Consider the following 24,264-nt stretch of genomic DNA (forward strand, 5'->3'; position numbering starts at 1 on the left):
CCAATACTTTGGCCACCTCATCAGAAGAGAAGACTCCCTGGAAAAGACCCTGATGTTGGGAAAGATAGAGGGCACAAGGAAAAGGGGACGACAGAGGATGAGATGGTTGGACAGTGTTCTCAAAGCTACCAGCATGAGTCTGACCAAACTGTGGGAGGCCTGGTGTGCTCTGGTTCATGGGGTCATGAAGAGTCAGACACGACTAAATGACTAAACAACAACAACAACCATTATCTGGTCCTCTACCAGCCATGCTTCCACCATAGTCAGGACACAGAGTAAAACCTCTCACCAGATATTAGGCACCAGGCAGGCTGATATGGGAGGAGGTGGGTCCTTCAGGTATCCTGGACCCAAGACATTTGTTGCTTCAAAATATAATCAGCAACACTGCTGATTAAGGTAATTTGTGGGGCTTTGAAATTCACACTTCAGTGTAACGCTAAGGGCTGAGCTAGACGTGGTGTCAGCAGAACACACTAAAGGGAACGACAGAGGATGGTCATCGAAAGACATTAAACCCAGAAGCTTCCTATAGCTTCTTCCCCATAGCATTTTCTCCATTCACCCCACGTCCAGTATCAAAGCTTGGCTGAGGAGAAAAGTATCCTTTGGGAGAGCTAAGCCACAGGGTTGGGGAGAGTTTAGTACTCCTCAGTTTTTAAATAAAGGGCATACATGAAGACATGCATTTCACACAGCACATAATTTGGCCCTGAGCTTTAGGAATATTCCAGTGAGAGCCTGCTGTGTCGAAAGAGCTAAAATAACATGTAGAAAACTGAAGTTTCAACACGCTTACCTGGGTATAAATCCAGCAGGACTAATTTTTGAGATCGATTAGATTTGCATGAGGCTGGTCCTGCAGATTATCTCCTGCTTTTTAGGATGCTGGCTTGTTCTGAAAAGTTCAGGAGCCAGGAGATGAACACAGAGAAGTGCACGTTCGATTTTCCTTTATATAATATCAAAACCAATGGGCCCACCCAATTTCCCCCTTAAAAGGTTTCAAAACCAAAAGGTACACCCAATTTCCCTCTAACTGGTTTCAAAACCGAAGGGTCCACCCTGTTGCAAAATCTGAGGACTTTTTAAAGAAGTATAAAATTGGCCAAAACTGTTCTGTGGGCAGATGAACTCTCTTTGTCTCTCACCGAGTCCTTTCGAAAGCTGTGTTTAGAATATGCTTCTAGTGTCCTTTGAGATTTCACCCTAAACAAATTCACATGCTTGGCTGCTAGTCATTCTTGAGGCAGCATGAGGTGAAGCTACACAGCTTTCTTTCTTTTTAAAATTTATTTAATCATTTTTTTTTCTATACAAACATCAACCGCAAAAGACACATACAACAAAAACCACAATAACACAATTTGACAATTCATATTTGAATACACTGATATACCTATGACTACACAGTATTTCCCCACCTCTCTCCTCCCCCTACTTCCCACCACTATCCGCCTTATCGCTTAAATATTCGTTCCAGATTTCTTCATATTTATCCATTCTTATTTTCCGTTGACATGCAATTCGTTTGTATGTAGATAATCTGTCCATATTATCAATCCATGTGCTCAATGGAATCTTTTTTGCGGCTCTTCCAATTAATCAAAATTGACCCCTTGAAATCTCCCACATTTCCAGAATATAATTTAGAATTAAATTCAGTTCCTCTAAATAACAGTTTCTTTTTATTACTCTTGCTATAAGTATCCTCACCTCACACCAAAATGATCTTATCTAACTTTAGATCAGGGTTTCCCAAACTTGGGTCCCTAGTTTGGGGCTTTTAGACTACAATTCCCATCATCCCTGACCTCTGGTCCTGCTAATTAGGGATGATGGAGTTTGTAGTCCAAAAACAGCTGGAGAGCCAAGTTTAAGAAACGCTGCTTTAGATGTCTGTGTGGCCAAACAGAAGAGTACATCCAGATGACCACTGAAATGTAGCATGACTGCATGGTGCCTTGCAGCCGAAGAATAAAGTTATGAAGCTTATGTCAGATGACCACTAACTACCTTTGCATTGGCATACACACATATAAAAACCATTCTGAAAATGCTTTTTAAAAAAGCGTTTTTAAAAATACATTGAATTTTCCATAAGGCTGACCACCGCCAACTAGTGTCACATTGTATATTGCAGTTAAAACACACTTAAAATGTTTTATTTGCAGCTGTACAGCTGAGTCCAGGCGCGGGTGGCGCTGTGGGTTAAACCACAGAGCCCAGGGCTTGCTAATCAGAAGGTTGGCGGTTCGAATCTCCGTGACGGGGTGAGCTCCCATTGCTCGGTCCCAGCTCCTGCCCACCTAGCAGTTTGAAAGCACTTCAAAGTGCAAGTAGATAAATAGGTACTGCTCCAGCGGGAAGGTAAACGGCGTTTCCATGCACTGCTCTGGTTCACCAGAAGCGGCTTAGTTATGCTGGCCACATGACCTGTAAGCTGTACGCCAGCTCCCTCAGCCAGTAACGCGAGATGAGCGCCGCAACCCCAGAGTCGGATACAACTGGACCTAATGGTCAGGGTTCCCTTTACCTTTACCTTTACAGCTGAGCCCAGTAGCACTGCTGTATCTTTAGAGCTCCAGCACAGGATACAGAATTGCAGCCTATTTTAATGCCCTTAAATGCCACGCGGAATTTCAGTCCTTTCATATTGCTTTATTCTGAGTCATGCAGGTCTGGATCCCCAACCAATCAGAAAAAGCAGTATTTTCTTGTTCAGTCGTTTGAGAATGACTCCCAACACTCCATGAATAAGCAAGCAATCACCTTCAGTTTGATGCATTCTCATAACCATTAGGAAATTCCACGTAGTCCCATGGCTATTTGCAAGATACTGATGGGTTGCAATGGCCACAGAGCTGCCAAAACAAACCTAGAGTCAGCCCAGAAGTCAGTCCGTGGTCTATTATATCAATAGCCACTGAGTAATTGAGAAAAATTAGCAAGACTGCATTACCCAACTCTTCTCTCTACATCAGTCATCTATGACCTGAAAAGAGAGATAATGTATGTACTTTTGTAACCCAAGAAAATCCTTAATAATAGGGATTAAAAATCCGGGGGGTAAAATCCGGACACAAAAGATCCCCCCCCCAAGAAGTTGTTGTTGTTGTTGTTGTTGTTGTTGTCGTCGTCGTCGTCGTAGTCATCATCATCATCATTTTTAACTTTTTAAAGTTTTGCCCAAAGTTAATGGTTGTTGAGGGTTTTTTTTTTTTGCTTTTGTTCTTGCAAAATGAAGTTTTTGAGCTATTTTTAAGGCCTAAATCAAGACTTCCAGTGTGGGTTGCCATACGTCTGGATAATCCCAGACATTTCAGTGATTTCTGCCTGACTGGAGTATTCCAGTTAAAATGTTTGTAAAGTTGAAAAAGAAAAAAGGAAGAAGAAGAAGAAGAAGAAGAAGAAGAAGAAGAAGAAGAAGAAGAAGAAGAAGAAGAAGAAGTCATCCACCAGAGCAACCAAGGTTAATTCAGCACTGAACCCAGACAGGAATGGATCCATATAATCAGTCTCATTCAGGAATGTCTGCAGCTGCTCCACCTCAACTCTCTCTACCACCTTTCTTAGAAAAATGGTATGCACAACTGGGCTCTAGTTGTTGCATTCTACTGAGTCAAGGGCCCCCTTTAAGGTAGTGAGAACCACCCCCTCATGCAATGAAACACCCAACACACTTGAGACTCACCCAGACCACCTCCAGCTTGACTTCTCCAGCCGTGCTGGGCAGAGATGCAGAAAGCATTTAGCCAAGTCCATACCAGCCAGACCCTGTCACCGTGATCGTGCCGCATAAACTGAAATTGATGCTGTGAAGTTGGACAAGATGCAACTCCCCCCCCCATTCAAAATGGTGGGCCAGGTGATGGCAGAAGACCTCTGTTGCCTCCAGGGGCTCATTCAGACCAAGAGGCAAGGTCAAGTTCTGGACAATCTGAAAAATCTCTGATGGATGTCTACTCCACCAGTACATAACCATTATCTAGCCTTGCTTTGTTGCCTTGAACTCAATAGAGTTGTGGGCTCCACAGTGCTGGAGAGGGTGCTCAGGAGTGATAAATGTAACAAGCCTTCTCACCTCGCCATTCCACAATGAGATGAGAGCCTTGACCGGATCACCGGCTCTTTCCACTAGGGCCAGGCATAGGCAAACTCCGGCCCTCCAGATGTTTGGGACTACAATTCCCATCATCCCTGACCACTGGTACTGTTAGCTAGGGATGATGGGAATTGTAATCCCAAACATCTGGAGGGCCAGAGTTTGCCTATGCCTGCTAGGAGCCCCCCCCCCCCCCGTGTTCAGCTGGATCTGTGAGGTGCATGACCTTAATCGGTTGGTGAAATTGGGTAATTTGAAAAAGGAGAAGTCTCCAAATATATTAAAAAGAGGAAGCTTCTTTCTGGGTAAGAACTGGAAAAGGTAGATAAGAAGCAACCCATATCCTCTGTGGATGGGTTTGTACAGTTCCATGTAGTATTCAGCAAACTCCTGATTTGTGTGTTCAGGCCTTTTAACCTCACCCCAAATAAATTCAGACAAGACTCCAATTTTGGTTTGGTTTTTGGCAGATTTTAGGCCACAACTTTATTGATTACAGCACGTGATTGGTTGCATAAGCTGGAAGGGCGCACAGAGCCCCACACCGCTCCAGCACCACGCCCCTCATCCCCCGCTCGCCCACCCCCCCCTTCCGAGGGGAGGCCAGCGTGGGAGGGAGGTGGCCCCAGAGGCGGAGAGGCGGCATGCCAGGGGCGCCGGAGGGATCACCGCGCCACGGCGGCCGATCTGCCTAAGATGGCCCTGGCTGTACGCCAGCTCCCTCGGCCAATATAGCGAGTTGAGCGCCACAACCCCAGTCAGCCATGACTGGACCTAATGCTCAGGGGTCCCTTTACCCTTTACTTTTACCACCCATATGGAAAGCAGCATAAATTTTTGAGGTGTTTAATGTTTTATTCTGTTGGGAGCTGCCCAGAGTGGCTGGGGAAACCCAGCCAGATGGGTGGGGTATGTATGTATGTATGTATGAATATTTATTTATTTATTTATTTATTTATTTAGGTTCATTCCAGTTCATGACAGGGATGGCTCTGGATCATGTTTGTGGAATGCTGTCCCTGGAGAGGGGCATCTGCCTTCCTCATTATTGAATTTCAGGAGAAATTTAAAGGCATTCCTGTTTTCCCCAGATATTGAATTTAGTAACTTTGAGGGTGTGTGGTTTCTTTTAAATGTTTTAAGATGGTTTTTCAAAAATAATTTTTTTAGGTTCACTCCTTTGGGAGGAAGGACACCATTTTAGTAAATAAATAAATAAATAAATGCATCTAATTCTTTTAATGCTGAATCATCATTCACCCAAAGACACTGTTAAGCAACCATTCCATAGAACTGGTTATGTAGAAAGCATGGTAGTCAAAAGCTACGCTGACGGTTGATTAAGGCAGGTGAAACAAAGGTTTTGACCAATAAAGATCATTAAGCGAGAGGGGGGGGGGGGTTTCCCTTTTCTTTGTACAAGATATCTGTGGGTGAAATTCAACATTGCACTCTTCTTCCCATTGTTTCGTCCGCACAAGCATTCCAGTTTGCAAGACAGAATGATACCTCCCTGCTCCCTGCATGTGTGCTGCTCTGGTCAGAGTCAATTTCAGAGGAGACATGCAGGGTGGAATAATAGAATCATAGAATCTTAGATCTTAATACAGAATTTTTATTCTTTTAACATCTGCCAAATCAAACTCTTTTTTTTATTTTACATATAATTTTTATTATTTTTATACTAAACTACTACAATAATTTTTAAACAAACATTTTCATACATTTCCCATTTGGCTGTCAAGCCTTGACTTCCGTCAATCCCTTCGAATGGCTTTCTAATTTTTAACTTAGCATTATACTTCTTTAATCAACCATTGCTTACATTATCAACAAAAAAAAAGTTCCCTTACTTTACTATCCTACTTACAATAATAATTCTACACATTCACTACAAAACTTCTTGAAATCCTATTAACGTATTCAAATGTAAATTGTCTTTTAAATAGTTCGTAAATTTTAACCAGTCTTTGATGAATTTCTGGTCCCGCTGCTCTCGGATTCTTCCCGTTAATTTGTCCATTTCTGCATATTCAGTCATTTTCACTGTCCATTCCTCTTTCGTCGGTAAATCTTCTTGTTTCCATTTTTGTGCTAGAAGAATTCTAGCTGCCGCCGTTGCGTATTGGAAAAGTCTAATGTCCTTTTTTTCAATGTCTGTACCTACAATACCTAACAAAAAGGCTTCAGGTTTCTTAACAAAATTATATCTCAACATTTTTCTTAACTCATGATATATCATATCTCAGTACACTCTCACCTTTTTACATTCCCACCACATATGATAAAAAGTACCGACATTTTCTTTACATTTCCAACACTTATTGTCCGACTTATACATCTTAGCTAGTTTAACTGGGGTGATATGCCATCTATACATCATTTTCAATAAGTTTTCTTTTATTGACGTACATGCCGTAAATTTCATTCCTTCCCTCCAAAGTTTTTCCCAGTCTTCTAGCAAAATGTTATATCCAAAATCTTTTGCTATTTTTTTTTTTTTGCGCGAACGCAGTCCCCCACTACCACAAATTATGCAGTCGAGTTTCCCGCATTTGGGGAAATCGCAGGGGTCAGCACACCCGCAGTGCAATGGATGAGCCTCACCCTAGGAAAACCTCCTTCATGATCAAGGTGTCTCCCCTGCCAGGTAAGTATATCTGCCAAATCAAACTCAATGCGAAAGGGCACCTCTCTTCCAACATCCCTAATACAAGATGTGTTTAAAAAGAGGTGTATTCTTGCCCCTTTTCTTTTTAGTTTTTTTTAATCAGGTCTTCCAGAGCACATTCAAAAAATAGAATTGCATGCCCCCAAAACCAAACAATGTTTTCATGCTTAATGTTCTATTATGCTTTATATATGTTGGAAGCAGCCCAGAGTGACTGGGGCAACCCAGTTAAATGGCAGCTTATAAATAAAATGATGCCGATGATCATGATGGTGATGGTGATGATGATGATTAAATAGGACATTCCTATTTTCATCAGAGAAATGTTGAAGGGTATGCAGATATGGTTAAAGCATATTGGTTACAGGCTACAGTGTGGAAAGAATGAAGATGGTTTAGTTAACTTTGCAATATATGAGATTTGTTAAAAGGCAAGACCTCTATCTGCCCAGCGAAAGACATCTTTTGTATCTTGGATCTTGACCAGCCCATAGCATTATGGGGTCAGAGTGCTGAGCTGAGCTGAGCTCAGTTCCAGAGAAAAGGCTGGGGAACAAAGCTAAGGGCACTGAAAGTCATTGGCAAGCTCTTTCTCTCTGACACACAGACAAAATCTTTGTGAGTGAAATAACTATTTTAGGAGAAAACCAAGCTGAGTCTAGTTCAGGAGAAAAGCCTAGGAAACAAAGCCAAAAGTGCTGAAGGTCACGATCTCTCTCTTTCTCTCTCATACACAGCATTTCGGAAACAAACTTATCAGCCGAGTTAATGCAAACCCATGAGCGCAAATCTGCATAAATGGTATGCTATCGGCCAATTTTGAATTAACTTAAAGTGCAAGGGCAAGGCAACCCGTCATCCCATCATCACCATTATGGTTTGTTTTTAGGATTAGAACCATTAGCTGTAAAAATAAGAGAATGTGAAGAAGCAAAATACAGTGGTACCTCGGGGTAAGAACTTAATTTGTTCTGGAGGTCCGTTCTTAACCTGAGGTACCACTTTAGCTAATGGGGCCTCCCACTGCCACCGTGCGATTTCTGTTCTCATCCTGAGGTAAAGTTCTGAACCTGAGGTACTATTTCTGGGTTAGCGGAGTCTGTAAACTGAAGCCTCTGTAACCCGAGGTACCACTGTAGAATTAGTTTAAATACTCATGAAATAAAGCTACACCCCATTGATTTAGTACTTTGCATTAACAAATCTAAGTCAATTGCTGGGGGGCGGGGGAGAGGGAGAGAGAGAGGCTGATAAAGTGATATTTTATCTGGATATTTTATCCGGATATTTAAAAGGATATTTTAGCCGGATATAGAATCAATCAAGACAGAAATTCTAAGCATTAATATGAGGCCGATGCTAGAGATGACAGATATTTACACACAATTGGAAACAAAAACTAATAGCACAACATTATATATATAATTATATGTATAATTATATGTATAATTATATATATAATTGATTTTACAAATGCAAATTCATAACACAAACAATTACAAATCCATATAAAGAGATTCCTCTGAATCTCCAGACTTCCCCCCAACCCGCTCCATGGGTCCCAGTGTCAACGTTTACACATGCATATCAGCCTTTTATCCACATTTTTCTATCCATCTGAATTGTCCATAGTCATAGTCACCTTACAAGTAAGATTAAAACCCTGCTAATGCTTTCATCTGCTTACAATGGTCCCCTAAGTAAATTATAATTTCCCCCCATTTTTTTTTTAAAGTTCTTGTCCTCTTGGTTCCTGAGCAACAGTAGTATTGGTAGTCGTCGTCACATAATTTCCATATTTCCGCTTACGTAGAATGCAAACTGCTACACCTACAACAGCCAAAATAATAGCTGCAGAAACGCATGCAATTATCACAATTATAATTGTGGATTTGTCAACTGAGCCAGCCTGTTTGCCATCTGGACTAGACGGAATAATGGATTTGTCAGCTGGAGTAGGGGAAATGGTGACTGGACCAGTAGGAGAGCTTGGCCATGCAGGAAGGAGCACGACTGCTCTGGCTATATTAGATACTTCTCCAACGTTGTTGCTGCCATCAATGCAACGAATGGCAAAGTAGATGGAGGTGCCATTCTCTTTTGCGAAGTTTACCGGCTTATAGTGAAAGGATTGCTTGGCCCCAGCAACTTCTGTCATCAGGCCAGCAGTGTTCACGGGAGTCGCACTGTCAAAAGTTGCATCGGTTAACTCCGAGGCGTTCTCACTCATCTTTATTTCATATCTTTCAGCTGCAAAATAAAGGATCCAGAACAGGTATGCATTAGATGTACATTTTCAAACATGGATCAAGGAAACAGTGACAAGCCTCTGTTTCAGTGCATAACTTCCTGTCCCCCCAGGAACCCTAAGCATATTTCACACCAGCCATTGCATATTTGTGTGTTGCAGAAGACTTTGGAAATTAAAGAACACACAAGATCTATGTCTGTAGTCATGGATTAAGAATAACAATGCCCAGATTTGCTTTCTGTGCATTTCAAACTTCCTGCCTTTAGGGAACTCTTAGCACATTGGCTTTGAATGCACACCCGCCACTGCATCTTTGCCTGAAAAAGGACTCTGGAGAATGTTCCAGAACGTACTGCGAGTTTACATGGGCTGCCGCTTAGGCTTGTTGAGGTACACTGTAATTCCATGCCAATGCAAAAACATGGCCTATGTCACAGAACCCAACAGGATACCTATTTCAGACCCTCCAAGTGTCCCTATTATCCAGGGACAGTCTCCAATTTGCAGACGCCATTCCGGTTTCTGATCTGATCCCTCCCGGAATGTCCCACTTTTCCTTAGGATGTCCCTATTTTTATTGGAGAAACACTGGAGGGTATGGAGTTATCGGACCCACAAGTCATCTGAAGGCAGTCCTGTATAGGGAAGTTTTTAAATGTTTAATGTTTTATTATGTTTTTATATATGTTGGAAGCCGCACAGAGTGGCTAGGGCAACCCAGTCAGATGCGAAGGGTATAAATAGTAAAATTATCATTATGGAATAGGATGTCCCTATTTTCACCGGAGAAATGTTGGAGGGTATGCTATTCCACAGAATAAAACCTGACACTACTCATCTGCCTTGCCGGGGGTGGGGGACGGACAGCAAAACACATACATGACTTAAAATAAGAACAAATATGGAAGCAACAATGCCCAAAAACATGCTGCCCCCCCTCCCACCAAACAACAACAGCAGATGGCCAAAAACATCAATTAGAAAAAATAAAAATTGGGTGTGGCTGGGGACATTGGAGGTTTAATGGAGCTGTCCAGGAGAGATCCTGATGTACATATATTACATGTTAGTGTAACTAAAACTGTTGTTTGGCTCCCCCCCCCCAGGTTAGTACGAAATTTAAATATTTTTCAAATACTGAATGATTAAAGCAGATCCCCACATTTACCTTTCCCCACATCATAGTCATTTCCAGGAGCTGTCCAGGAGAGAAGAAATCCACCATCATCGGTTTGCTGTACATCGAGGTCGGTGATTTTACAGGGTGGAAGAACATCAGGACTACCTTCAGGAGCAACTCCTGATACTACAAAACTACCACCGGATACAACTCTGGTGACATTTTGCAGATCTCCTTCAGTTTCGCTCACATTAGCTTCAGGTTTGAGGGGGTTCATGGTTATATTACCTACAAAAGCGGGGGGAAAGATATATCAGATGGGGTACATTACGGCTGATATGCAGATTATATCCAGGTATACAGGTAACTCATGACTTATGCTAATTCTTGCCAGCACAATGTGATGTCTCCCTCTTCCCCCACACCATGCCTGTTTCTCACCATACCCAAATCTGCTCGAGATGCAGACAGATTTAGGGGGAGAAGAGGGAGGAGAACGTTCTCTTGCACAAGGAGAAATCTTTGTGAGGTTAACATTTTGCTTAGCGCACATGTTAGATTTTTGTTTGTTGCCGAGTATAGTAACAGGCTGAGAATAAACAACAAACAATAAAAATGGACAAATACCTATAGGGTGTGTGTGTGTGTGTGTGTGTGTGTGTGTCCCACCTTCCGATAAATTTAAGACGTTAAAATCACTTTATTATACACCACCTTCTCAGTACAGATCAAGTGAGGCCCCTCCACCTCCAATCCTACACTGAGCTGCTTCCCCTACTGAAGCTGCTGTATGCAGACAAATACCACAGTTATGTGGGCAAACGGATCAAGTGCCTCTTTCCCACCCGCACGTAGCATCAATGCATTACATATGTGGATCCAGCTATACATCTGCAAATAAAGCATTTAAAATGTAAAGTGCAATATACAAATGTGACACTAGACGGCGACAGTGAGCTATACCAAATTGAATGCATTTTTCAAAACTTTTTCTTTTTTTAAGCATATTCACAGCGGTTTTTTACATGTGTGTAGATTCCACCATGGTTGCCTAGGGTTACTATGGGGAAAATAAAGCAATTTTATCTAGACCAGGCATGTCCAACCACGCTCCTCCTCCCTCCAGTGACAATGGGTAGATCACTGCCAGTTTTTTTTATATACTGGGAGTAGATCACAGTCTCTTGGGAGCTGGATTTGCCTGATCTAGACTCTGGGCTGGAAAATAATAGAAACAGATGGGAATCTAAAATGCCGAAAGTGTTAGCCAAAAGGATACCAGAGTTGTATTTTAAAGCCTTGAAGAATTAGGGAGCTGTTTCATTGGTTCAATGACACATTCGATTAACCCATCCAGAATATTATAGGATAGAAGAATATAGGCACATATTCTTCTATCCCATAATGCATCAGAAATGTGTGCTCAAGTGTCCAGATCTACCTAAAGACCATTATGAGAAGGGGAATGGCAGGAAGAAACTTCTGTTTCTCCTGAGACTCCGAATTTCACATTTTGAGAATCACAGGGCTAACATACCACCAGTAAAGCTATTTCATAACCCAGGCTTACCATCGTCTATGAAACCTGGTATATAGAGAGCTTGACTCTGCCTACGGGACCGTTTAAGAACCTTGTCTTTTCCTTCAACGCGCACTTTTAGGTTGTGTCTGCCATTTCCTTTGAATGATGTGAAATACCTGGAGTAGATCCCGTCGTTCTTGATAATATCAGCACCTGAATACACAGATATAAAAATGTAACATCCCAAAGCTCACCTCTCACTGCTGGTCATTAAAAAAACAACAACAACAACAAAAACACCCTACATAGCCTATGTGGGAGGTGTTCATTTCACAATGTGTGTGGCTGTTTTAATGGGAATAGGTGAATATTTGATTCTGATCCCGGTAATATAGGATCATAAGGGACCAATGTTTTAATATTTGTGCCTCACAGGCCAACACAAGTTGTAACCAACACAACACAACACAACGCACCAGCATTATTGTAGCTTGCTGTATGCTTGACAAGCTCCAAATTTGGCAGTGCCAAGCAGTTAACAAAATCAGGACACTTATCAAACTAAAAGACTCCCTTTCCCCATATGAACCAACCCAGATCCAGAGATCACTATCTGGGTCCTTTCCCTGTGTGCAATTTCTCAGGGAAGTTGGGAGGCTGGCAAACAGTGAGTGGACCTTCTCTGTAGTAGCCCACAGTTATGTAATGTTCTCCCAGGAAGGCCCACTTGGCACCAATCTTGCTATCGTTTCAGCACCAGACAAAGATGTTTTTGTTTTCCCAAACATTGGTAGGTCTCCATACTATCCAACATTTGACAGACAGCTTTTGCACGGCTTGATGAAACTAGGGGCAGAGCCCAGATCGAGATCTTGATATATAATGGTTCCAGTTCACATATGCAGATAAGGCAAGTCACATGCTACGGGAAAAGCCAAATACATACACTGGTATTGGTTGCAATGTATGTATTCTATCAGAAAAGAATGAATGAATTTGCCACTGCAAAAGATGAACAGCCAAGATCAGCTTTTGAATCCACCATGTCAGCTTAGATGATGCTAGATTTGATGAGTTAATATTCTGCTTCAGGGGAAAAAATAAATAAATCCAGAATGTATACTGCCAATAATGTTTCGAAATAAACTTACCTGAACCACTGTCAAAAAGCTCCAGCTCTTCAGGTGGTCCGGTCTCTGGTTCAACTGTGGCTATGACTTTTGCACCAATAACAGGTAAGAATCCTTGGCTGACTTCTGCATAAATAACCATCGGACTAGGAAACTTATTGGTATCGCTATTCATAAAGGACTTCACAATCACCGGGGGCACATCGACAGATGCTGCTCTAGTTGTGACTGTTATCGTTAGGACCTGAGCGTTTGAATATGTATTCTGAATTGAATAAATCCAATCTCCTGTCTGAAATATAGAAGAATATTGCATATCTAAGTAACATTTTTGAATACAGTTCCATTCCTTTGGTTATTGTTGTGCTTTGATAAAGATGGATGTCATTTTCTACAAAATGTATATCTACAAGTGCAGAAGGTACTGGCAGCAGTGTCAAGCTGGACATATAATGGACGTTTACTCCTTCCACAGTGAATGGCAGTTGAAGCCCACTGTGGTGCCTCCTCAGCCCTGCAGAGCCTCGCCATCTTTCTGCAGCCATTGCCACTCCCTCCCAGCCACCACAGAGCATCACAGGCACCACCAGGCCTGCAGCTTGAATCGGCCAATCCACAGCAGCCTGGGTGGCAGGGCTTGGGGAACAGGACCTGAGGGGCACAATCTTCCCTCAGGTCTGCTCCCCAGGCATAAAAGTAGGTTGAGGCTGCCCTAAGTGGCGCAGTTGACCAGAACGACAAAGGCCTCAGACTTCGCATGGTATAATGGACTGCCTAATAGTATAGAAAAACATCTACTTCTGCTTCATTGACTACGCAAAAGCTTTTGACTGTGTTGACCACAGCAAACTATGGCAAGTTAAAGAAATGGGAGTGCCGGATCACCTCATTTGCCTCCTGAGAAATCTGTATGTGGGACAAGAAGCTACAGTTAGAACTGGCTATGCAACAACTGATTGGTTCGAAATTGGGAAAGGAGGACGACAAGACTGTATATTGTTTCCCTGCTTATTTAACTTATATGCAGAATTCATCATGCGAAAGGCTGGACTGGAGGAATCCCAAGCCGGAATTAAGATTGCCGGAAGAAATATCAACAACTTCAGATATGCTGAAGACACAACCTTGATGGCAGAAAGTGAGGAACCTTTTAATGAGGGTGGAAGATGAGAGCACAAAATATGGTCTGAAGCTCAACATCAAAAACACTAAGATCATGGCCACTGGCAGTGGCGTAGCTAGCCTCTGCGCTGCTGGGGGCGGCAGCAGCGCAGAGGCACCCCCCCGGGGGGAGGGGCACGACGCGTGCGTCGTGACGTCATCATGACGTCACGGTACACGTGTATGCAGAAAGGGGAAATTTCCCCCTTTCTGAGGCTTTTTTTCGGAGGGGGGTGGTGGTCAGCTAGGAGGGGGTGACAAGCGTGACACCCCCTCCTCGCTGGTCGGCTCCCCCCGCCGAAAAAAGCAGCGGAAAGGGCAAAAAGAAGCAGAGCAAGCGCTTGAATGCGCCTGTTCTGCTTCCTTTCCCCGCCCCCCAGCGGTTTTTTCGGCGGGGGGGTGTCCAGCAAGGAGGGGGTGACAAGTTTGACACCCCCCCCCACGCTGGTCGGGCCCCCCCGCCGAAAAATAGCCGCTGGAAGGGGGAAAAGGCGACATGCCCCCTATTCGGGTCCGCCCGGTGGGGCGGGGTGGCAGGGGCCGGCCAAAGTGTCACCCCCCCTCCCCTTGACCTAGGGGCGGCCCGCCCCCTGCCCCCCCTTGCGACGCCCCTGGCCACTGGTCCCATCACCTCCTGGCAAATAGAAGGGGAAGAAATGGAGGCAGTGAGAGATTTTACTTTCTTGGGCTCCATGATCACTGCAGATGGTGACAGCAGTCACGAAATTAAAAGACGCCTGCTTCTTGGGAGGAAAGCAATGACAAACCTAGACAGCATCTTAAAAAGCAGAGACATCACCTTGCCGGCAAAGGTCTGTATAGTTAAAGCTATGGTTTTCCCAGTAGTAATGTATGGAAGTGAAAGCTGGACCATAAAGAAGACTGATTGCCAAAGAATTGATGCTTTTGAATTATGGTGCTGGAGGAGACTCTTGAGAGTCCCACGGACTGCAAAAAGATCAAACTTATCCATCCTTAAAGAAATCAGCCCTGAGTGCTCACTGGAAGGACAGATCCTAAAGTTGAGGCTCCAGTACTTTGGCCACCTCATGAGAAGAGAAGACTCCCTGGAAAAGACCCTGATGTTGGGAAAGATGGAGGGCACAAGGAGAAGGGGACGACAGAAGATGAGATGGTTGGACAGTGTTCTTGAAGCGACTAGCATGTGTTTGGCCAAACTGCGGGAGGCAGTGAAAGATAGGCGTGCCTGGCGTGCTCTGGTCCATGGGGTCATGAAGAGTCGGACACGACTGAACAACAACAAATAGTATAGATATAACATAAATTTCCTGCATTGCAGGGGGCTGGGCTTGATTATTCTCGTGGTCCCTTCCAATTCTACAATTCTACAGTTGGATGATTCTATGATTATTCTGTGATTATTCTGCCTTATAAGGGATAAAGTAATAAACTGGTCAGTTGCACAGAAACTGTAATTTCAGACAAGCAACTGAATATTAAATGTCGTAAGGTTTAGTAGTGAATGGCTCTTCAATAATTTGCTGTAGTGACACAACCCTTCACTAACACAGCTACAGTCATTTATGCCTTTCCCAAAAGGAATAGACACATTCCTAGTAACAGTTCGATGCATAGAGAAGTTTGAAAAGAGCTCAGTTTTTACCTCTGCGGTTCCATCAATCTTGAGGCGAGCTGATTTTACATTAGTGTTATCAATTGCAAAGTCTTTTTCAGTGTACTCTTTTCCTTTGGGATCTGTGAGCAGAATTTCCGGTGGGGATGTGCCCCACGTCACCACGAAGAAAGTGTCATTCCCCACTGTTTTATCAATGGTTACAATACCATTCAGCTGGTCTTGGGAACCAACGCTTTGCCCTCTACTTTCAAGCTGTTGGTGGGGGGGGGGGGAGAGAGAGAAATAAGTATACAGTATCTGAAAAGTTTTATAAATTGAATACATATGGTTTATTTCCTTTCATAAGGTGTAAAGAAATGAGTGGCGGTACATTGTTTAGAAGGTGCCTTCACGGTGGTTAGTTCTGCTGGACAAGTAATATGCAATACTCAGACATTAATAAAAATGCTGATACAGTCATGACATGATAGGTCTTGCCCTATACAGATCTTGGTTTGTCCAGTGGTGATAAATTTAGTTTCCATCAATATTTCAATGTTAAAGACATGGAGGAAGGCAGATAAGCAACTACGTTGAAACAGGTGGAAACAATCGCATCTCTACCTCAACAGCCTTAGAAATGGCCAGCCAATATTTGGATAATGCTAGATGAGGCAACTCAAACCTCGAGTTTCCACATTTTGTCAAAGGGTAGCCCAAGAGATACAATCTTCTGGGCTGGAACCGTGGTGCTGGTTTTTTTTTTTTTTTTAAGAAACACTTTTGTTATATACAGTACTATTTTCCTAATGAAACCTCTTCTCCAATTTGGTATTTGTCCAGTCAGAGAAAAACAAAGTATGTTACACATTCATTTGAACTCAGAATGGTACATTGTTAAATGTTTCAGCTCAGCCAAAATCCATTTCGGCCGTTTGCCCTTCTCTTAATTCTTTTAATACCTCCCCCCCCCCCCGTTCAATAATAGAAAAATGTGGACTGTAGAATTGATTTCACTCTGTGTTGACTTTAATTCTTGTATGGTGTCTGATAATTGTAAGCTAATAATAAAAGTGATAGTGATGATGATATTGATGATGATGATGATGATGATTGACTGCTGCATGCACTCAAATCTTTGCAGTTCAAACCTGAATAGATTGTTGACTGATATCTCCACTTCCTGACGAAATTCCACTGAAAGCATCAATGAGGCCATTGGAATCCAAACTGTCGGTGGCAGAAAATTTTGAACCTCCTGAAATGTGATTGAAATAATAACAATTAGAATAATTTTTCAGGAGGAATAAAATGCAATTTGCTTTTTTCTGATGCCTTGTAGCGGCCACTACATGGCGCAGGGGAGGGGATTGTGAAAATTTCATTGAACGACCACTAATTCTTGCACTAGGGCTTTTTATTTCATAGAATGCCACCCCCAAGGTGTTTGTGTTTTGTGGTCATAGGCAGCAACTGGAATGGCTAAGGAAAATGTAGCCCACTTAGATCAGCGGAAGGAAAGAAACTCTAGATTTCTTTATTGCCCTTGTATTTCACCATCTCACCTAACCCAGTACACACAGACCCCTTCCAATCTTATCCTCACAACCCAGTGAGCTTTTGTGGCTGAATGACCGTCTGAACCTCGGACTCCCCATTTTCAGCATGGCATTCTATCCTCACAAATGCCGTCATGACAGAATACCACATTTATTCAAATCTAATGCTCACTTTTTGGGGCCAAATCACGTTGCGAAAAATGAAGGTTCGCATTAGATTCAACAGCACATTTACATTCACCAGCAAATACATTTGTTTGTTTGTTTCAAGGTTCTGAAAGTTGAGGTTTGCATTAGTTTTGGTGACATATGGTAAAAGGTAAAGGGACCCCTGACCGGACGACTCTGGGGTTGCGCTGCTCATCTCGCTTTACTGGCCAAGGGAGCTGGCGTTTGTCTGCAGACAGCTTCCAGGTCATGTGGCCAGCATGACTAAGCCGCTTCTGGCAAACCAGAGCAGCACATGGAAATGCCATTTACCTTCCCGCCAGAGCAGTACCTATTTATCTACTTGCACTTTGATGTGCTTTCGAACTGCTAGGTTGGCAGGAGCAGGGACCGAGCAACGGGAGCTCACCCCGTCGCGGGGATTCGAACCGCTGACCTTCTGATCGGCAAGCCCTAGGCTCTGTGGTTTAACCCACAGTGCCACCTGCGTCCCTGAAAAATGAGACTCGAGTAAATACGGTAATAGGACTTGGGATTGTTAAGGATCATGGTTTAATTTATTCATATTTATTCATGTTAAATTACTGTGTTTTTAACATGGGTTTTTTCCTTGAGCAGCAGCTCTCTCATGTGATTGGCTGGTGGTGAGTCACATGTGAGAGGCGTTCCATTCTGTTGTGACTGTTATTCAAGTACAGTGGAACCTCGGAAGCCGAACACCCTGGAACTCGTACGTTTCGGCTCCCGAATGATCGAAAACAGGAAGTGAGTGTTCAGTTTTCGAACGATTTTTGGAAACTGGATGCCCAGCGTGGCTTCTGATTGAGTTTAAGAAGCTCCTGCAGTCAATTGGAAGCTGCGCCTTGGTTCTCAGACGGTTCCAGTAGTCGAATGGACTCCTGGAATGGATTAAATTTGAGAACTGTTGTTTTTAACTGCTTTTCTGTCTTCTCTCTCTGTGTGTGAGGGGAATGGCTGCTGAGAGAGGCCTCTCTGAATACTGCTGCGGACAGTGTGTGTCTGAAGCGGAACAGACTTTTTGCAAGACACCAGCTGGCACTAAGTAGCACAGAAGACTCCTGTAAGACTCAGACATTTCGTTCAATCACTTACCCGTCATGTCTGCCAATCTTTCTAGTTCTTCTGCAGCACTTGGTCCCAAAGCAATGGTGTGAATTATAGACCCACTATTTTGAACTTCACCGAAACAAGAGGTTATAGCAGAATCTTCCCCATCTGTCAAGAGCACAATTTCACAGCCTTTTGTAGTTGAATACTTTTGTAAAAAGACCTGTATGGGGCGGGGGAAAGGATTGAAAATTTAACAGCAACTAGTAATGTAGAAGGGCACACGCTTAAAGTGTGTGACATAACTGCTACAAAGCTCTGCAAGTATGTTGTACGGTTGCTGCTCTGTGAAATATGTGTGAATTAATTCCGTACCTCTAACAGAAGCGGACAGTGGTGAGATAAGTGCCATATAAGTTACTGTTAAGGGAGAAACAGCATTTGCTACTTTACTAATTTCAAAGGGTAGAAAATATGTGCAATTTGGGTTGCTCACTCCTCTCTCTAGATGCTGTTCCACAACAACTGTCATAGCATTCCCCTAAAATCCATGCCTAGGAACAGAAGACCTGTCAATATCAGCCCTCACAGTTTCTCTTTCTTAAATTCTTAAATTTCAATCTCTGCAGTTTTACAGCAATTTCGGAATTTTATTTTTAAAATTCCTTGTGAAAATTATTCAGCATTTTAGTGCAAATTTCTCCTAATAAACATGGTTTTTTTATATGCAGTTTTCACTCAAGAGCATATTTTTGCAAGCAGTTTCTCCTAATATAATGCATCTTGATTATATATTCCCCCCCCCCATTTGATTATGCATCTTGATTACAGGGTTTTTCAATAATAGATTCCATTTCATGAAAACTTGTACATAATAAGTTCCTTTTTGTAAACATTGGTGAGTTGGAAAACTAAAGCAATTCATTTTGGATTGAAAACTAATAAATTGAAAACTAATAAAATTATTATCAAAAAAGAGAGGAAAACTTAAAGCACCAAATTTGGAAAATTTTGAATTTCGAAGGGCGGTATGTTTGGGTTGTCAAATTGTTTAGGAAAGTGATAAACTCAGCTTTAAATGCAAACTGAGCAAATTCCCCCTCCCTATCCCCACGCTTGGAGACGCCAGCTTTAGCACTCTCTTTGGCCTCAATATGGAAAGGGAGAGAAAGCATATAGCTTCCACTGCAGGGAATTCACAGTGATGCACTATGGCTCCTTCACAGTTTAGGATCAGCTTATCAGGCTGCCCAGTCCCTAAGATCATTGCTAAGTCAAGGAAGAAGAAGAAGAAGAGGAGGAGGAGGAAGAGGAGGAGTTTGGACTTGATATCCAGCCTTTCACTCCCCTTAAGGAGTCTCAAAGCGGCTACAATCTCCTTTCCCTTCCTCCCCCACAACAAACACTCTGTGAGGTGAGTGAGGCTTAGAGACTTCAGAGAAGTGTGACTAGCCCAAGGTCACCCAGCAGCTGCATGTGGAGGAGTGGGGACGCGAACGCGGTTCACCAGATTACAAGTCCACTGCTCTTAACCACTACACCACGCTGGCTTTTGGCTTTTGGCTCTTTTGGCTCCACCCAAGCTATGAACCTGACCTTTCAGGTGAGTAAGAATCCAGAACTGGTTGAACACCACTTACCCAGGCAGCAAACCACCAACTAACAGCACCTCTATCTTGTCTGCACTGAATTTCAGTTTTCTTGGCCTATGAGACCTGATATACCCCCTAGAACACTATTATATGCAGCAATCCTGCCTTCTTTTATATCTGGCTTTTTCTTCTCCTTCACCTGAAATCCTGACTGCACTCCGGAACATATGTTGGTTCCTCCATTAGCTGAGGTAGGAAGATAGTCTGCAAGTGTTTGCCGCATGCTGTTGCTGCTGATCTGTTTCAAGCCAGTCAGAATTGATGCTGAGCTGCTGAACGTGACTATCCCAACCCAGGATCCTGCTTCAATAATCTGCAGGATGAATATTTCTGCAGCTTGTTTCATCCGACCAATGCGATTGCTCTGCATAGGAATAATAAAAATAATAATATTTTTTTTAAAAAGCATTCACAGACCTGCCATTGAATTCTGAGAAGCAAATAAAAATTTTCCCTGAAGCTTTATTTGTAAGTATAGTGATCAGCAAAACATTCATGAATACAGACAAATCCATATTATTTCAGAGTATCCAAATAACCTCATCCATGTTGTGATTCAGGGCACAATCCATCTGGAAATTTTTCTGAAATGTTTGGGAGGTGCACAACAGCAGCTTTCATTTCAACAGGGCTTGTCCCATGAATTGTGCTCTCAAAGAATATTTCTCCTATAATACTTTTGTGGCTGCTGAACACATTTCCATATGCTATATATGGAAATACCAGTTCAGTTAACAGAATCTCATTTCTATTTGCTTAGTAGTTGTTTGGTTAGTTAGATGGTCTTTACCCTGCCTTTCAGTCAAATGATTCCCATGTCTCTTGAAACCACTTCAGCGATTATCACCAGAACATGGGTAGCTGTTGAAGCTTCCTGCCCTAATGAGAATCCTAAAAGACCTGATGGATCTCTTTAGATATCTCAACTGAATGCTTGCAGTTGGATTTCCCCCTTCCTCCTTCCATGCTTCATCCATTCTGTCTCTCCCCTATCCAGTGTTTTCCATCTCCCACAATCCATCACTTGCTCTGGGTTCCCTGCACCAACACAGAATTTGACTGAGGTTGCCTCTGGCACACAACGGCCACGTTGCCCTGCTCTGCAGCACATCTCCTGTATGAATAATAATAATAATAATAATAATAATAATAATAATAATAATAATAATAAATTTATACCCCACCCATCTGGCTGGGCTTCCCCAGCCACTCTGGGCGGCTTCCAACAAAATATTAAAATACAATAATCCATCAAACATTAAAAGCTTCCCTAAACTGCCTTCAGATGTCTTCCAAAAGTCTGGTAGTTGTTGTTCCCTTTGACATCTGGTGGGAGGGCATTCCAAAGGGCGGGTGCCACTACCACGAAGGCTGTTTTGAATAGTGTTGATATTGGGTCATAAAAGCTTTGACCCAAGTAGTGCTGCTGGCCGGCACTGCAATCAATCACCTTTACGATCGTCTCTGACATCAATGGCGCCCAGGCACACTTCTGCTTCGCCCTGAGCGTTTTCCAGTTGCAGAGTTAAGCACAGCGTCGCGATGGCTTTTTAGGTCTGCTTCTCCGTGGCGTCGTGAAATAACTTGACAGACGCCAGTGCTACTAAACTAAACTAGACTTTATTTAGTAGCACACACACACAAGTCCTCCAGACTTGAGCTGCATGCTTGCAGCAAACTAACAAACAGCAGTAACACAAAGCAATAAGGCAGAATGAAGCAGAGAAGGGGAAAGTGAAACCAAACCTCCCCTTTTCTAGACAAAGGAAAAGTGCCCGTATTACAGTGGGCAAGGCTACACTCCCAGGATCAGAACGCCTCTTGCATCATTAACTCTAAGATGCCCAGAAAACCTGACACCCCCTCTCGTTCGCAATCCTGGGTAGGCATATATACATTTCATTCAACATTTAACCCATCACAGAAAACTTCGTGTTTCTGGAAACTCAAGGGCTTTGTGAATCCATCGGCAAGATTCATTTCGCTAGGACAATATTTCAACTTGACCACATTTGTCCTAACGCTCTCATGCACATTTTTGAACCGAATATCCAGATGTTTGGTTCGTGCGTTGAATTGACCGGATTCAGCCAACTTCAGGCATGGCTGGTTATCCTCCCATATGGTGATGGGTAGGTAACACTTCTCACACACTTCCTGCACTAGGCACTTGTAGAATTCAAGCTCTCGACACATTTCTGAAAGAGCACTGAACTCTGCCTCAGTTGATGATAGAGCAATTAAACTCTGCTTTTTGGATCTCCAGCCAATTACAGAACCTCCAAATTTTACCACTATTCCAGAAATTGACTTTCTGTCTGAGCCGCAAGCCCAATCAGCATCCACCCAACATTGAAGCTGTTCATCACCTTGGGCTGTCAGTGTGAGGCTAAACTCTTTGGTCTCTTGCAAATATCTAAGGACTCTTTTGACCCCATTCCATGCCGTCACACTGGGCTTTGCTGCCTCTTGGCTCAGCAGATTAACTGCAAATGCAATATCGGGCCTGCTCCACTGCGAGAGATAGAGCAGGCTTCCCAGAGCAGATTGATATACCTCTTGGTTCTCAAACTCTTTTCGTTCAACAGATTGGTTGTCAGTTACAAAACTCGTCTCCATTGGTGTCCTTGCACCTTTGCAGTCTGCCATATTGAATTTCCTGAGTAACTGATCAATCTTTGCGCTCTGGTTCAACACAAAACTGCCATCTTGGTCTCTGTGAATCTGAACCCCTAGATACATGTTCACAGGACCCAACTCCTTGAGTTTGAAGTGCTGCCTCAGCTTACTTGCAAACTCCTGCACCTGTTTGTTTGTGTTGGCCACTAGAACAATGTCGTCGACAAAGATCAGGGCCAATTCTTGTTGCTGACCTTTCCCTTTTATGTACAAACAGTTGTCCGCATGGCTTTTCCTAAAACCTAGCTTCTCCAGCGCTTGGTCGAGACACTGATTCCAGTTTCTCGCGGACTGTTTGAGACCATAAATGGAGCGGTGTAGCCTCCATACCAGACCTGGCCTGTCGCCCTCAAAACCTGGAGGAGGTAGCATATAGATTTCCTCCTGCAGCGGTGCGTTTAAGTAGGCGACATCAATATCAAAATGAGCAGCTTCTGCGCCTCTCTGCGCTGCTACAGCAAGAAGCAATCTCATTGTTTCACTACGGGACGTGGGTGCATAGACTTGTGAGTAATGCACTCCTGGCCTCTGACTGAAACCTCTTGCCACCAATCTAGCCTTATATTGTGGCTCTCCACTTGCCGTGGGTTTCAATCTATAGACCCAGCGACAGCTCACAGCTTGCTGTCCAGCTGGCAAAGTGGTCAGCGTGAAAACTCCAAGAGATTTCATGGCACTAAGTTCTTTCTCCATTGCTTGTTGCCACTTGCTGGATTCTGCCTGAGGTAATCTCTGCACCTCAGCGAAACTTTCCGGTTCGCAGTGAGCAAAACCGGCCCAAACATTAGTGGCTTGGAACTTGTCAGGAGGTTTCCCCTTTGTAGTGCGCTTGGAACGCCGTGGCACCACCGGTGACTCGCCCCCTGACCCAGACGTGCTAGACTCAGCCTGGGAGTCCCTGGCGTCTGGTGAACCACCAAGCGACCTACTGCGCTTGCTATGTCCCCCTGGACTGGGCTTCCCAGTTGGAGACCTTGGAGACCTACCTCGCTTGCCTCTCCTAGCTGCTTCTGGAGATGTGGGTGCACTCCTGGGTTCTGTCTTCACTTGTCTCTTTGGGATTGCCCCCTCTGACACTGCACCCTGGTCGTGTTCGGGAATGCGGCCCGAAACACCAGCAGGTTGACCACCTTCTGCACCACTAGCAGGTGTAACTGGCTGATCTTCATAGTCAAGATCGCTGAACGGATCTGTGAGCACCTCAGGATTTCCATGAATCCTTTTCCAGCCTTGCTGCTCACAAAACTCAGCGCTCCTGCTGATTATGACTCGTGAACGATCGCCATTTGGGAAAGCAAATCTCCATGCTTTCGAACCTGTCTCGTAGCCACAGAAAATCAACTTTTGTGATCTTGGACTGCCCTTTCTACGTAAATGTTTGGGGATAAGAACCCAAGCTTCTGCCCCGAAGGTCCGAAAATAGTGGACCTTGGGCTTCTTTCCATAGAGTAGAAAGTAGGGCGTGGTCCCTATCACGGAACTGTATGTCCTGTTAAGAGTGTGGCAGACAGTCCTCCAGGCTTCAGCCCAATAGCATCTTGGCAAGCCTGAGTCAAACAAGAGAGCATCTACTGCCTCCTGCATTGTTCTATTCCTCCT

General features: G+C 43.5%; 1 protein-coding gene and 1 non-coding gene across 3 annotated transcripts in view; both read right to left on the minus strand.

The window, feature by feature from the left end:
- Positions 1-6,607: 6,607 nt before the first annotated feature.
- On the minus strand, positions 6,608-6,766 carry LOC117049295. The gene has a single exon (XR_004426933.1). It is a non-coding gene; the product is annotated as a U1 spliceosomal RNA (small nuclear RNA).
- A 1,536-nt stretch (positions 6,767-8,302) lies between these two features.
- LOC117048182 (calcium-activated chloride channel regulator 1-like) overlaps positions 8,303-24,264 on the minus strand; it is a 36,823-nt gene continuing 20,861 nt past the window's right edge. For both annotated transcript variants that reach the window (XM_033151665.1, XM_033151663.1), the window contains exons 8-15: positions 20,126-20,350; positions 18,380-18,557; positions 16,691-16,797; positions 15,588-15,812; positions 12,824-13,094; positions 11,721-11,885; positions 10,199-10,438; positions 8,303-9,029 (exon numbers count right to left, since the gene is read on the minus strand). In XM_033151665.1, the coding sequence (XP_033007556.1) occupies positions 8,509-9,029; positions 10,199-10,438; positions 11,721-11,885; positions 12,824-13,094; positions 15,588-15,812; positions 16,691-16,797; positions 18,380-18,557; positions 20,126-20,350 (1,932 nt within the window). In that variant the 3' untranslated portion in view covers positions 8,303-8,508. The remainder of the gene's footprint in view (positions 9,030-10,198; positions 10,439-11,720; positions 11,886-12,823; positions 13,095-15,587; positions 15,813-16,690; positions 16,798-18,379; positions 18,558-20,125; positions 20,351-24,264) is intronic.

This window comes from Lacerta agilis, chromosome 6, assembly GCF_009819535.1.
Source record: "Lacerta agilis isolate rLacAgi1 chromosome 6, rLacAgi1.pri, whole genome shotgun sequence".
NCBI classification, from domain to species: Eukaryota; Metazoa; Chordata; class Lepidosauria; order Squamata; family Lacertidae; genus Lacerta; species Lacerta agilis.